This window comes from Leptodactylus fuscus, chromosome 3 (assembly GCF_031893055.1).
Source record: "Leptodactylus fuscus isolate aLepFus1 chromosome 3, aLepFus1.hap2, whole genome shotgun sequence".
NCBI lineage: Eukaryota > Metazoa > Chordata > Amphibia > Anura > Leptodactylidae > Leptodactylus > Leptodactylus fuscus.
The window spans coordinates 67,481,889-67,497,518 of record NC_134267.1 but is presented as its reverse complement, the minus strand read 5'-3'; the positions used below and the strand labels follow the sequence as shown (position 1 = coordinate 67,497,518).

Here is a 15,630-nt window from a genome sequence, read left to right as displayed (position 1 = left end):
GCCACTCACAATCTGAATTTGACTTTAAGGAAAGATTTTGCCTATATTTAAGTTGCCTCTTTTTACAAATACTGTTCTCTATTCATAGAATTAACATAGAAGCAAGAAAATCTCCAAAGCTATCTCGTGCTGCGCAAGAGATTACAAGGTCCCCTCGATTACCTATAAGGAAGCCCTCAATTGGATCACCAAGCTTAACGCGAAGAGAGTTTCCTTTAGAAGATATCACACAGGTAAGATTAACATATGTATGATTTCTTTTACTGATAAAACCTGCCCATCACTTTGGATATCAAAATGCCTACATGATCCCTATATTAATGGGGTTGTCTGGGGAGCAAAAATTGACTTATTTGGTCCAGAGATGCTGATGATGGACCCAGGTCAGGGCCAAAGCACAACCCCTGGGTTATGTGACCAGAAGCAGTCCGATCACATGACCTGTGGGTCATGATGTGGCTGGAACCTCTGGGTCTGTCTTCAATATCCTTGGACCATATAAATCCATTTTCAGAACTCCAGGCAACCCTATATATCTATGGGATTTTTAGTGAGATCTAGCGCAGCTACTGTTTTCAGGTGAACAATCGATGGAATGACCACTATCGGCCATGACTGGCACATTATCTTATTCCAGTGGGTGAGGTTGAGGGCTAAAGGCAACCAGCCACAAAATAACTGATTGAGAGATTAAACATTAGTCATTACATTAGTGTTTTCCCTGGTAACAGGTGTCTGGTAGTCCCAGTAGACATTACATTGTCTGTAAACTAATCTTAAAGTGAATCTGTAACTCTAATACACTGTTCTATGTAATTGCAACATATCAGAGGAATAGATCTCTTTACAAAACTAAATAATAAACATAGTGCCAATTGGATCAAATGCAGTAGACTTGTAGTCTGTAGTCTTGTAGCCCACTGAAATTATGAGGGGAATATTAATGCGCACCCCCTTCTCTGTTTGCGCCCCTCTCAGTAGTGATTAATGGGGCTGCATGCATCAGTTTATGCACATCAGCCTGTCAATCACTGTGAGGGGCGGGTGAGTGAGAATTCACAAATATTGTATTCTTTAGTCATTCCTCTTATTCAGATGACACAATTTTTTGGCACAGTTTTGACACGATGGACGTGCTCCTGTAGTAAACAGCTCTACACGATCACCATAGAAAGTCAAAAACCGCAATAAACGCAAATTATAAATATATAATATTAATGCAAAAAATGTAAGAGGATAAAATTACAATGCATGCTAATCCTGATGCCATCATGGCGTGATGTGTTCATGTCATTGCAGCATAACTACCTTGCTCAGGTCACATCCAATATATGGGGAACCAAATTTAAAATTGTAGGATTAGCGGCATTCTTACCAGCAAATCTTGGAGCAGGTAAGTCCTTGCACAGTTTCTTCTAAAGAATGAAAGACTGATCAAATAATCTGTTTTATATATTTTTACATATTTTTCAAATTTTTTGTTCTTTAGTTTAAATTGACTTTTAAAAATATTAATGCATAGAATATATTTGTAGAGCAGGTCAGGGGTAATAGTCTTTATTATGGCTCTTTTTTTAGCGCTGATTCACACCATGAGGTACAGTATTGAAATCTAACCTTCATTAGGCTGAATTATCAGTGTTACTGCCCTGATCACATGATGCTTTCTCGATAAGGGCGGGTTCACACCAGCGCCCGATCTCCGCTTTGCAGAATTCAGTTTCCTGCCCAAGAAACTGGACAGGAGACGGAAACCAGCAGGCAGTTTTCAAACCCATTCATTTGAATGGGTTTGCAAAGTGTCCGCCCGTGAGCGCCCTCTGGTCTCCGCAATGAAACCATTTTTATTTAACCGGACACAAAGTCGGACATGCAGGACTTTGTGTCCGGTTAAAAAAAAAAAACAAGACGGTTTCACCGCGGAGACCAGAAGACGCTCACGGGCGGACACTGAATGCCGAGTTTCCGCCTACAGTCGGCAGAAGACGGAAACCCACAAAGTGGAGATCGGGCGCTGGTGTGAAACCCTATCTGCAATTTTTAGGCAGTTTAAATGAAGCAATCATTAGACAAGGCAATTACTGACAAGCGCTCCTAAGGCCCCGTTCACATGGGGCAAGAGGGGGTGGAATTTGGCGCAGAATCCACGTCATAAACCGCCCCCTCTCAATGTTGGTCTATGTAGACCACTAGCGTTCTTTTTTCCGCTAGCTGACCTTTCTTCAGGCAGATTCCGCGGCTGAGTCAGTCATGGTGTCTGCCTCGCGACAGCTCCCTCCGGACTAGGCCCTTAATCCGGAGCGGAAAGCCGCAACAGGATGTCGTGCACTGCATCGGCATCCCATTTCGGCAGCCGCGATAGAATATGCACACGCGTATTCACGTGTGAACTAGCCCTAAGACGACAGTTGCCCTGAATATGAGCCCATCTAATAAGGCATTTATTGACTGTACAGATCACTGAAAATCACTGTAATTTAATGAAAAAGCGTACATTACGCCAGACGTAACTTACTGGTCTGCCAATTTGTCTGTTCTACACTAGTCATCTCATTTCTTACACTTCTGAATTGTTATAACAGGATGGTTATCAATGACATGTAGATACTAAATATGAAACCAAAGTGGTTTTGGCAGGAGTCCCAGACCCTACCAATCATAATACATTCACATATGTGAGCAACCTACCATAATAATAAATTATGAAAATGCCTTTAATGAATTGTTATTCACATGCTATTCAATTATTATGCATACTAACACCGTTCCTCTACCATCTAGTTATTTATAAGACAAGTTTGCTGCACCTTCAGCCAAGACAGATGACTATTTACCTTCCAGAAGTGCGAAAAATTTCTATGGACTATATTAATTTGCCAGTATTTAACACAAATGTTTTCAGTGAAGATGAAGATGACTTACCAGGTAGGTATTTACAGTAACTCTGACTCTCTGCCTGTTTTTGTCAGTGACCCCTTATCGCTGACTCCCCACCCAACGCTGCCACTGTTGAAATCCCCTAGCGAAGTAACCCAGTTTGGACCCCACTACTTATTACCACTTATGATTAGCATTATTTTTAATATTATTATTACCCATTACCACTAATTATGCACCCCAGATCACAAGAACACAGGCAGCCTCGGGATCAAATTTAGCTACAATGAAATTGATTTTTTTTTTTACATAAATTTGTGTAAGATTTGGTGTATCCACTACTGGACCATGGGTTACTACCCCTACCTGGATAATTGTTATACTAATGTACCCTCTTCAAGTACCATACCTCTAGAAGTACTGTTGCATGCAGCAGGATAAGAAAAAAAATAGAGATGCTTCTCTGCTTGGACAAACACTCAGTAACCAGCAACATATTGTGTGTCAAATATGAGAACAAGACATGGGTTGTTGTATTGACCACAGTACACTGTAAAACCAGCATCCATATACCAGTACGAGATACTAGTACAGAAACTGCCAAACTAGAACATCCTGGACTATAATAAATACACGGGGCTTGGACTTGTCAGATCAAATCTTACAACCTTTCAGAACCATGCAGAAATCAAGGGTGTGGTGTAAGAAATTGGTACTGTACATCAGCGTGCAGACTAAAAGGGAACTTTGAAATTTTGGAATTTTAACCCCTTCCCAACATCCGCGGTACCAATACGGCAGATGTTGAGTATTTAAATATGGTAGAACTGAGCAGTCACCATAGCTGCTGGGTCTCTGCTGTACTATACAAGCGGACCCGAAGAATGGAAACCCAAACGCAAGCATGAACCTAGCGTAGGAGAGCAGGTATACTTTGTGTGTATTTAGTATGAAACTAATTGTTAAAACTGTGGGCACAGAGGTCTTTAACACCTTGTGAGAAGGTGACAGACAGAGTGCTGGAGTCCCAGTATATCTTCCCCAGGTTTCTGACATATGTGTGGTCCAGGGCGGGTCTTATGTAGGCCTCAGCCCAGGTGTGGGTCCTTGGCTCATTACTGGGCCATAAAAGGCTGCAGAGCCTGCACTTCAGGGCAGATCCTGGGAGGTGACTGAGTCTGTCCTGACACACTGAGAGTCTGGTGAGACTGTATTGCTCTATATTTGTTTACTCATGTGGTTGATAATAAGCCACACATAGAGTTAGTACTTTACTGTTTAGTTAGTGCTCAGACAAGCAGGGTTTTTGTTTGACATTCTTTTGCCTGAAGTTAAGGCTGTACTTTATTTAGCTTATTTTGTGCTTGAAGTAAAGGTTTATTTATTTAGCTGTTTTTCCTAAATAAACCTGTTTGCTACAGATTTTTTTTTCTCCTTTTCTTGACTGTTTGGGTCTGCACTGTTGATGCTACCAAGCTACCTTTCCCACACATTACAGAGCCCAAATAGCACATTAGACACCAAAACTAACTGCACTTGTTGCTTGGGAATGGCGGGAGCTACAGAGTATATTCCAGCTGGACTGGAGTCAACGTAGCAGCTACTATTAATGGTTGCTAAGAACATGAATTGGTGGATGTGATGAAAGGTCCTCTTTAAGGGGTTAAAGAAGGACTCCAGGCAAAAAAATGGCTGTATAGTGCAGCATAGACTGCTATAAAGGGATTTGTCCTGTAATATTGACTGCTGTAGCCAAACTATTTTTATGCTTAAAGTGTCTGAAATCAGATAAATTTAATGAGAGAACATGAATGAAGGAGCAGATAAGGTGTTTGATCCCCGCTCTGATCTATAGTAATTGAAATAAAGTAAATCAGTAGTCAAATTCTAGAATTATAGAAGTGGATCATCTGTAGTAATAGAATGCATAATGAAGTCTTGCCATTAATCTGCTTTCTTGATATTTTGGTTATTGGAATTCTAACTTTATATTTGCATTATTATTTTTTTTTTTTTGCTTTGACAAATATATTATTTAGTTTAGTAGAATTCCATGATGTAATAAGATGTTTGTATTTTATTCTCTCTTAAAGTAACTGGAACTTCTGGGGCACCTGAAAACAACCCACCATGCACTGTGAATATCCCTATTGCACCTATCCATAGCTCTGCTCAAGCTATGTCACCAACTCAAAGCATCGGCTTAGTTCAGTCTTTGTTAGCCAATCAAAATGTACAACTAGATGTCCTGGCCAATCAAATGGTAGCCCCGGCCCCACCAGATCATCCAACAGAGAATGCTGTTCAGTATCCAGCCCAGAATAGATATTCTAATCCAGGGCAAGTAATATTTGGTGGAGTTGAAATGGGCCGCATGTTACAACCTCCCCAGCCTCCTTTGCCTCATCCACCCCAAAGTACAGTACAAATGTCTGTCGACCACAACGAGCGAGACCATGAACATCCACAAAAGGCAAAACCTTTACGTCAAATCCCTCAGTTTGCAGAAGGAGATGCTGTTGTTTTTACCGCTGTTCAAGAAATGCAGCTGAACAAACTGAATCCTCCTCCTCCATATCCAGGAACAATCCCAGCTCCCCCAACTTCAGCAGCACCTCCACCACCAATCCCTCAACCACCTGTAGATCTGTGCCTGAAAAAGGGAGACTTTTCCCTGTTTTCTAGTGGACACTACCAAACTCCACTAGGTTATGAACGAATCACAACATTTGATAGCAGTGGCAATGTTGAAGAAGTGTGCAGACCACGAACTCGAATGCTGTGTACTCAGAATACCTATACACTTCCAGGCCCAGGAAGCTCTGCAACACTGAGAGTTTCTGCTACAGAAAAGAAGATAAAACAACCTTGCACTAGTGCCACACTGAATAGGCTGACCGTTCCTCGCTATTCTATACCCCCTGGAGATCCACCACCATACCCTGAGATTGCTGCGCAGCTTGCTCAAAGCAGGAGTGCAGCTCAAAGAATAGACAGCAGTCTCATCCATGCTACACTACGGAGAAATAGTCGTGAAGCTACTCTTAAAATGGCTCAAATGGCTGATAACCAACGGGCTACATTACAACATCCGCCCAAATCGAAAAGTAATGTTGTGAGTGGACAATACCAGCAAAGGACACCAACAGCATTGTACACATGCAGCCAGTGTAGCAGTAGCACTGGCGTTATCAGCAGTAGCATCAGTAATCATAATGGTAATATGAGCACCAGTACCATTGGTGCTGGGAATATTCGCCCTGATCTACCCTCAGCTTGTGGTCCACAGCAGAGTACAGTTATCGTACACTCTGCTAGCACAGCTCCTTTAGCATCCCAGTCCTCTTATAACCTTTTGAGTCCTGCTGAAAGTTGCAGAGACAGGACAGACTATATTAACTCTGCCTTTACTGAAGATGAATCTGTTTCCCAGCATTGTCAAGTTGAAAAACCAGTCAGGCATATCAACCTGGCTGAAGCAGGACTTACAATAAAACGTCCCCCACCATACCAGTGGGACCCAATGGTAAGTGAGGATGTGTGGGTTCCACAAGAAAGGACAGCCCATAACACATTACCAATTCCCCAGAGGCCTCCTCCCCTGATACTTGGACAGGGCCAACATTTAGATATGTCCCGTGTTCCATTTATTTCCCCTAAATCAACTACAAGCCCAATTTCAACATTCCAGTCAAATTATGGTGTTGGAATACCTTTCACTGGTGCATATAATGTACCACCCCCTCTCCAACAAGTACAAAAACCTTTATCCCCAAAGGAAACTCTAGCTCCAGCACAGTTTGTGCAGCAGGAGCCCGCTATAGTAGTACAGCCAGCATATCCACCTAACCTGCCTTGTTGCCCCTTGCCACCCATGTATCCAGGAAGCAGTAATTGCAATGGCTTGCAGCTTCCTGCAATAGCTCTGCACCCATGGAACACGTACAGTGCATGTCCCCCAGTTCCAAGCTCACAAGCTGCCCTTCCACCAAAACCTCATTTATTGCCAGAAAAACCTGTCCTATCACCTCCACAATCTGAGCTCCAAAGTAATGTGGGTACTGAGGTAATGGTGGAAACTGCTGATAATTTCCAGGAGGTCCTTTCCTTAACAGAGAGCCCTGTGCCCCAGAGAACAGACAAATTTGCTAAGAAAAATCGAAAGCGTTTGGATAGTAGGGCAGAAGAGGGCAATGTTCAGGCCATTACTGAGGGGAAGGTAAAAAAGGAAGCAAGGACTTTAGGTGATTTTAATTCCCTCATATCTAGCCCCCGGCTTGGAAGAGAAAAGAAAAAGGTCAAAAGTCAGAAAGATCAGCTAAAATCCAAGAAGCTAAATAAGACGAATGAATTTCAAGACAGTTCTGAAAGTGAACCAGAGCTTTTCATCAGTGGAGATGAGCTGATGAACCAGAGCCAGAGCAATAAAAAGGGATGGAAAACAAAGAGGAACCTTAGGACAGCTAGTGACCTGGACGAATTCAAGTGTCGGAAAGCAAATGATAAAGATGATGGTAGACTGGGAAGCCAAGGCTTTGTGTATGTAATGGCCAACAAGCAGCCTCTTTGGAACGAGGCAACACAGGTCTATCAGCTAGACTTTGGAGGTCGGGTGACTCAGGAATCTGCAAAAAATTTCCAAATAGAACTGGAAGGTAGACAGGTATGTGAAAACTTTCATCTTTTTTATTTGATAACATGTATGTAGATTATTGCATCGGTTTTATTACACCAATGCATTAAGAATTGAAACGAAAGTAACTTTTTGAATAGTGGTGATTTTAAAGATCATTTTTCATATTTTTTTTACGTCTACAAAGTGGATTACAATCCCAGATTTAGACTATTTCTCCAGTCCTGAGTTAGGCCACTTCTTCTGACCACTCGTCTTATTAATTTATAAGGCGAAGGACAAAAAACTGTAGACCTATATTCAGAATTTCCATTTATTTTGTTTTAGATACTCTGGCGCAAAAAAAAGTGGTGACTAAGGTGGCATGTAAATGGATTATATATCTTATATATCATAAAAATATTTGTAACTATTTGCCCAAATAGATGCACTTTTTGGGCAAATAGTCGCATAATGAAGCTATATGGTCAAAAACTACTATCGGTATAATGGGCATTATGTCATTTTCCAACATTGAGAGGCTAAAAATATCCTATAGATACTTAGAGAGGACCTTTCATGTCCTTGGGCACTTGTGGTTTTATATATCGCTAGAAAGCCGACAGGGCGCTGAATTCAACGCACTGTCTGCTTTCCTGTTATGTGTCCCCGTGCAAAAGATATCGATGCAATTACCAATAGCTCTTCACTGTCAGAAGGGCATCCCTGACAGTCTAGCTCAGGGGTCCTCAAATTTTTTCAATAGGGGGCCAGTTCACTGTCCCTCAAACCATTGGAGGGCCAAAATATAGTTTTTTTTTTTTTTTTTTTTTTTAGATTACAGTGGGGCAAAAAAGTATTTAGTCAGTCACCAATAGTGCAAGTTCCACCACTTAAAAAGATGAGAGGCGTCTGTAATTTACATCATAGGTAGACCTCAACTATGAGAGACAAAATGAGAAAACAAATCCAGAAAATCACATTGTCTGATTTTGTAAGAATTTATTTGCAAATTATGGTGGAAAATAAGTATTTGGTCACCTACAAACAATCAAGATTTCTGGCTCTCAGAGACCTGTAACTTCTTCTTTAAGAGTCTCCTCTTTCCTCCACTCATTACCTGTAGTAATGGCACCTGTTTAAACTTATCAGTGTAAAAAGACACCTGTTCACACCCTCAAACAGTCAGACTCCAAACTCCACTATGGTGAAGACCAAAGAGCTGTCAAAGGACACCAGAAACAAAATTGTAGCCCTGCACCAGGCTGGGAAGACTGAATCTGCAATAGGCAACCAGCTTGGATTGAAGAAATCAACTGTGGGAGCAATAATTAGAAAATGGAAGACATACAAGACCACTGATAGTCTCCCTCGATCTGGGGCTCCACGCAAAATCTCACCCCGTGGGGTCAAAATGATCACAAGAACGGTGAGCAAAAATCCCAGAACCACGCGGGGGACCTAGTGAATGAACTGCAGAGAGCTGGGACCAATGTTACAAAGCCTACCATCAATATCACACTACGCCGCCAGGGACTCAGATCCTGCAGTGCCAGACGTGTCCCACTGCTTAAGCCAGTACATGTCCGGGCCCGTCTGAAGTTTGCTAGAGAGCATTTGGATGATCCAGAAGAGTATTGGGAGAATGTCATATGGTCTGATGAAACCAAACTGGAACTGTTTGGTAGAAACACGACTTTTCGTGTTTGGAGGAAAAAGAATACTGAGTTGCATGCATCAAACACCATACCTACTGTAAAGCATGGGGGTGGAAACATCATGCTTTGGGGCTGTTTCTCTGCAAAGGGGCCAGGACGACTGATCCGGGTACATGAAAGAATGAATGGGGCCATGTATCGTGAGATTTTGAGTGCAAACCTCCTTCCATCAGCAAGGGCATTGAAGATGAAACGTGGCTGGGTCTTTCAACATGACAATGATCCAAAGCACACCGCCAGGGCAACGAAGGAGTGGCTTTGTAAGAAGCATTTCAAGGTCCTGGAGTGGCCTAGCCAGTCTCCAGATCTCAACCCTGTAGAAAACCTTTGGAGGGAGTTGAAAGTCCGTGTTGCCAAGCGACAGCCCCAAAACATCACTGCTCTAGAGGAGATCTGCATGGAGGAATGGACCAACATACCAACAACAGTGTGTGCCAACCTTGTGAAGACTTACAGACAACGTCTGACCTCTGTCATTGCCAACAAAGGATATATAACAAAGTATTGAGATGAAATTTTGTTACTGACCAAATACTTATTTTCCACCATAATTTGCAAATAAATTCTTACAAAATCAGACAATGTGATTTTCTGGATTTGTTTTCTCATTTTGTCTCTCATAGTTGAGGTCTACCTATGATGTAAATTACAGACGCCTCTCATCCTTTTAAGTGGTGGAACTTGCACTATTGGTGACTGACTAAATACTTTTTTGCCCCACTGTATATGCTCCTTAGTATGCCCCCCCCACATACAGTATTATCTGCGCCTCAGTACTCCCCCCCCCCCACTGTTTTATATGCTCCTCAGTACGCCCCCACCCCTCTGTATTATATGCTCCACAGTACCTCCACTGTATTATATGTTCCTCAGTAACCCCCACTGTATTATATACTCTTCAGTATGCACCCCACTGTATTATATGCACCTCAGTATGCCCCCCACCCCACTGTATTATATGCACATCAGTATGCGCCCCACCCCACTGTATTATATGCACCTCAGTATGCCCCCCACCCCACTGTATTATATACTCCTCAGTACGCCCCCACCCCACTGTATTATATGCACCTCAGTATGCCCCCCACCCCACTGTATTATATGCACATCAGTATGCCCCCCACCCCACTGTATTATATGCACCTCAGTATGCCCCCCACCCCACTGTATTATATACTCCTCAGTACGCCCCCACCCCACTGTATTATATGCTCTTCAGTAACCCCCACTGTATTATATGCTCCTCAGTACCCCCCACTGTATTAAATACTCTTCAGTATTCCCCCCCCCACTGTAATATATGCACCTCAGTACGTCCCCCACCCCACAGTATTATATGCTCCTCAGTACGCCCCCCACCCCACTGTATTATATGCTCTTCAGTAACCCCCACTGTATTATATGCTCCTCAGTACCCCCCACTGTATTATATACTCTTCAGTATTCCCCCCCCACTGTAATATATGCACCTCAGTACGTCCCCCACCCCACAGTATTATATGCTCCTCAGTACGCCCCCCTCCCCCACCCCACTGTATTATATACTCCTCAGTATCACCCCCCCCCCACTGTATTATATGCTCCTCAGTACCCTCTCACTGTATTGTATACTCCTCAGTACCACCCCCCCCCAACTGTATTATATACTCCTCAGTACCACCACCCCCAACTGTATTATATACTCCTGAGTACCACCCCCCTCACTGTATTATATGCTCTTCAGTACAACACACACACTCAATCATACTTATCCATGAAGAGCCGCCATGGTGTGTCCTCCTCCTTCGCGCCTGCATCTGGGGCAGAGGTCGTGCGGCCTAAACTGACGGCTTTCACATACAGCTGAAAGCAGCGATCCGCTCATTAACGGGGAATCGGATTCCCTGTTAGTGAGCAATCCAGGTGATGGCGTGCGGGCCATACGTGGCGGGACGGATAAATGTCCTTGGTGGGCCGCATGTGGCCCACGGGCCGTAGTTTGAGGACCCCTGGTCTAGCTGGAAACGCCCCTCCTGACAGTACTGTCCGTAGCTCAGTACTGTCAGAAGGGGCGTTCCTTACCATCCAGCCATGAGTACTGTCAGAAGGAGGGGGGGGCATTCCTCACAGATTAGCGCCATGGCTAGGTAGTAAGGAATGCCTCCTCTGACAGTACAGAGCTATGGACAGTACTGTCAGGAGGGGCGTTCCCAGCTAGACTGTCATAAATGCCGTTCTGACGGTGAAGAGCTATCAGTAATTGCACAGATATCTCTTTCCCCGGGGCAAATAACAGGAAAGCCGACAGTGCACTGAATTCAGCACACTGTCTTCTTTCTAGCGGTATATTAACCGCATGTGCCCAAGGACATGAAAGGTCCTGTTTAATAATATCAGATCTGTGGGGGTCGGACTCCCATAACACCTATCGATCAGCAAACAGCTCTGTTCTCTGTGTAGTGGTGAAGCTGAACCACTGAAGCCTAGGTCCTATTCAGATTAATGGGAGCTGATCTGCAGTACCTGCTCTGACCACTACATAGAGAACAGAGCTGATATTCCTGCTCTCTTCTCTGTGTATCAGATGTTGAGTAGTGCTAGATTGATAGGGGTGCTGTGTATTCAATATCTTTAGTGCAGAGATGGACAGTATAGATGACCATTGCCCAGCTACACATTATTTATAGAAGTGCTTCAGAACAATTTTAGCAATAATCACTTCTGCCTATTAATGATTAAGTAGTGTATTAGTGTGAGATAAATAATGGCTTATGTATCCAACCAGTATAAATGGCCTGTTTATTCTTTACTTTGACAGGTAATGCAGTTTGGAAGGATTGATGGCAATGCCTACATTTTAGACTTTCAATATCCCTTTTCGGCCGTCCAAGCCTTTGCTGTTGCTTTGGCTAATGTGACTCAGCGTCTCAAATGAGCCTAGACTATGGCACAGGAGCATTTCATCTAAAGTGGATACAGCAACGTTTCAACAGAAGAGATAGGTCAAATGGGACAACAAATAAAAAACAAAACAAAACAAAAAAAACACTAGAACATTTCAACTGGAAAGAACCATGACTTCCTGCGTGAAGGCTCTCGTTATTTTCTTTATTTTTTACATGCAATATTGCTGATGGTTGAACAGGAGCCATTATGTGTCATGATGGGAGTGTGCCTGTTGACAATTCTGTTGTGTTTGGTGCAATAGATGTTAGAATATTACATGGAAAAACTGCCTTATTTATAATAATATTTTTTTGAAAACTGTAAGCGATGTGGTTCATTGACCTGTTGTTTTTTTTCCAGTTTGTAGAATCACAAACAAAAAAATGCAACTAAAAATATTTTTTAATACTTGAATGCAATGAAAATGGGGTAGTAGGTACTGAAGGTTGGACACATGTGTTTGGCAATGAGTTCTGCTTTGAGGTATCTCTACAAACCTTGTGTTTTGTAATTGTTTGCAGAAACAAGAGTGAGTTTGGTTTGGTGTTAAGAGAATCGATATACCAAATTGAAATACTCTATATTTCCTTTCTAAATCAAAGTCCTTGCCACATTAGGGTTAATCCATTCTTTATATCTCTTTAGAATATTACTCACTCTGGTAACACAGTCCGCTCCAGTAGTCTGCCATAAGTGGTAGAAAACATGATTGATTTCTTCTTATCGGGAAATGACATCACGTCCGTTGGTCACATGGCCATGCTGCATCTCAGCCCCATTCATTTTAATGGGAATGAGTTGTTGAATTGCCATGTGACCAACAGACATTAGATCATCTCCTAAGAGAAAAAAGCAGCCATGGTTTTGTAATCCTGCACAACCCCTTTAAAAAAAAAAGTTGTTAAAATTTAGTTGATTTGATCCAATATATAAAAACAGCCACTGAATTAATGATGTATTCCTATCATAAACATTTATTGCATATCTATAGCGTATGCCATATATGCTTGATAGAATTGGGACCCATATCTGGAACCCTCACCCCATGACCCCTGGTAACCAATTCTGGCTGGATGCCCTCCTCATACAAGTAAAGGGGGTTCTATTTGTCTCCTTTGAAGACTGTGGGAATTGCAAAAAGAGGTTTTTCTCATGGGGGTGGGATGGTTAATATCTGGAACCTGCAATGACATTTTATAAGAAGAAATAAAAAATGAGTGGGTAACAACATTACTCTAACTTGTAAATTTAGCCCAGAAACCCATTTTGACAATACAATTTAGAAAATTAGATATAATGTAATTCAGATCGGCGTTGTGAAATTTGGCACTAAGACACATTCAGGGTTTCCATCTATCTACCATAACACTCTTCATTTTTCTGATGAATTCATGTGTTGTACTGTTGTACTGATACAAATGGCTGCCTGTGTATTTTGTATGGATTTTTCCCCTTCTTTTATGGAGTTGTGCACCTTTTGCTATAAAGGTGGAAGCATGATCTTCTTCTTTTTCTTTTCCTACTTTCAGGTTTATAAAATAGAAACTGTATTGCATTTAGATTTTATTTCTACTCTTCTTCTATGTTGTTTCCCTTGTCTTTTAACAAAAAAAAAAAAAAAAAAATGCCTGTTTGATGTTAAACAAGTACTGCTGACTTACTATGAGTTACGTCCGTCTGTCTGGAGGCTTCACAGCAGTATCGCGGATAACTGAAGGGTATTTATTACTTTACTGAAATTATTTGATTCAGAACTGCACTGAACTATTTTACTGAATAACTTGAAGGTCAACTAAAGATTACATTATTCTCCTGCAAAACATCTTCACTTTATTCAAAAAATTTAGATAAAAAAGTACTTCTGAACCGTATCTGTTTCTGAGATAGGTAGATGCCAAATGATCTGGTCACTGTTACATGATATGCCCAGGTTTACCCGAACCCTGGATAGTTTATCTCCATTTTCTGCTGTCACCGAATAGCTAGACAGAGCTCAAATTAGTATTGTAGGAATCCAAGGTGACCCTTATTATAGTGTCCATAATGTTTCTTGCCTTCACATCAGCCGGCGTAAGTAAGAAATGGCTGAATACAATTCTGAAGGGTTTAGCTCTTCCTTAAGTTGTCGGTATGACTGTTGCTATTGTGACATTGCGCATGTGAGGAATCTCATGTGCAGAACGGCAAACTTAAAATATCAATTATAATATAATCTATATATGGCCAGTCTGTGTACATGTAATATGATGTCCACATTGATTGGTATGAAGACATGTCAGTATTACATCTAATAGGATTTATAACTTTTATAGTGACTGGTTACAATGAAACTACATGAACATTTTTCCCTAGAATTACTCTTAAAACGACATAAATGGGATGTCAGTTGGATCTGGTGTAAATGTCTGGCAGAGCTCAAACTACTAGACCCCCCTTCCCACCACCAGGCTTATAAATGGGGCACACACATTTGTAAAACAGCCAGTCAGTATGTCAGAAATGTGTATCTGCAAGTCTCATATAACATGACGGTGATTTCAGAAAAAGCTCAGTCTGGTCTGATCAGAAATGTTCCTGCATAAATGATGGTGCAACAATCTTCACCCTTAAGACCTGGACCAGACTTTGTTACATTGCTGTATTGTGTGGAGCATTCACTAGTTGTGATCAGAGGAACAAAGGAATTTGGTTGTTTTATTGAACATCTGAAATCTATGCAAAATTCAGTTCTTAGTAGTGGATAAACATTCAATGAATCCCCTCAAAGTCTTTCATAGCCAGTCCTCATGGCAACTTTTACACTTTCAAGACAAAATGTGTAGAAAAGAGCAAAGAAATATGAAAAAACTATATCTATATATGGAGGGATTCAACAATTCATTATTGAAGTGTGGGCTCCCTCCTTGACATGTATGGCCCAATGGTAATGCGTGACATCTGTGTCTGTCTATTCACCTCTTACATATATGCTGTGAAATATCTGATTAATATCAGCACAGAGGTGGCCATTATTATGCATGAGTTATTAGGGATACACTGCCTAATAACTGTACTAATATATCGATTGGGTAGAAAGTAGAGATGAGCGAACACTGTTTGGATCAGCCGATCCGAACAGCACACTCCCATAGAAATAAATGGAAGCACCTGTGACGCCGGCCGGCCGCCAGCAAAGTCAGCATCACAGGTGCTTCCATTCATTTCTATGGGAGTGTGCTGTTCGGATCGGCTGATTCGAACAGTGTTCTCTAATCTCTAGTAGAAAGTAACTACCGGTTATACTTTACTCTAGGTGAAATGGCTACTTAGAGCGGAAAGTCAATGAATCTAGGCAGGAGTCAATCTGTATCTTTTGCTGATTTAGTATCCTTGCTCTTACAGTTTGGCCATATCAGGTCCTTTGTCCAGAGTCATAGTATGTATTATTTTCTATACCCTAACACACACGACTGTATACTTTGATATATTTCACTTTAATGGTCCCATGCACACGACCAT

At 41.8% G+C, this 15,630-nt stretch overlaps 1 protein-coding gene across 2 annotated transcripts in view; it reads left to right on the top strand.

Moving 5' to 3' along the window:
- TULP4 (TUB like protein 4) overlaps positions 1–15,213 on the top strand; it is a 138,750-nt gene extending 123,537 nt beyond the window's left edge. For both annotated transcript variants that reach the window (XM_075267683.1, XM_075267684.1), the window contains 5 exons: positions 89–233; positions 1,300–1,393; positions 2,782–2,925; positions 4,971–7,540; positions 12,005–15,213. In XM_075267683.1, coding sequence (XP_075123784.1) covers positions 89–233; positions 1,300–1,393; positions 2,782–2,925; positions 4,971–7,540; positions 12,005–12,121 — 3,070 coding nt within the window. In that variant the 3' untranslated portion in view covers positions 12,122–15,213. The remainder of the gene's footprint in view (positions 1–88; positions 234–1,299; positions 1,394–2,781; positions 2,926–4,970; positions 7,541–12,004) is intronic.
- Positions 15,214–15,630: the final 417 nt, after the last annotated feature.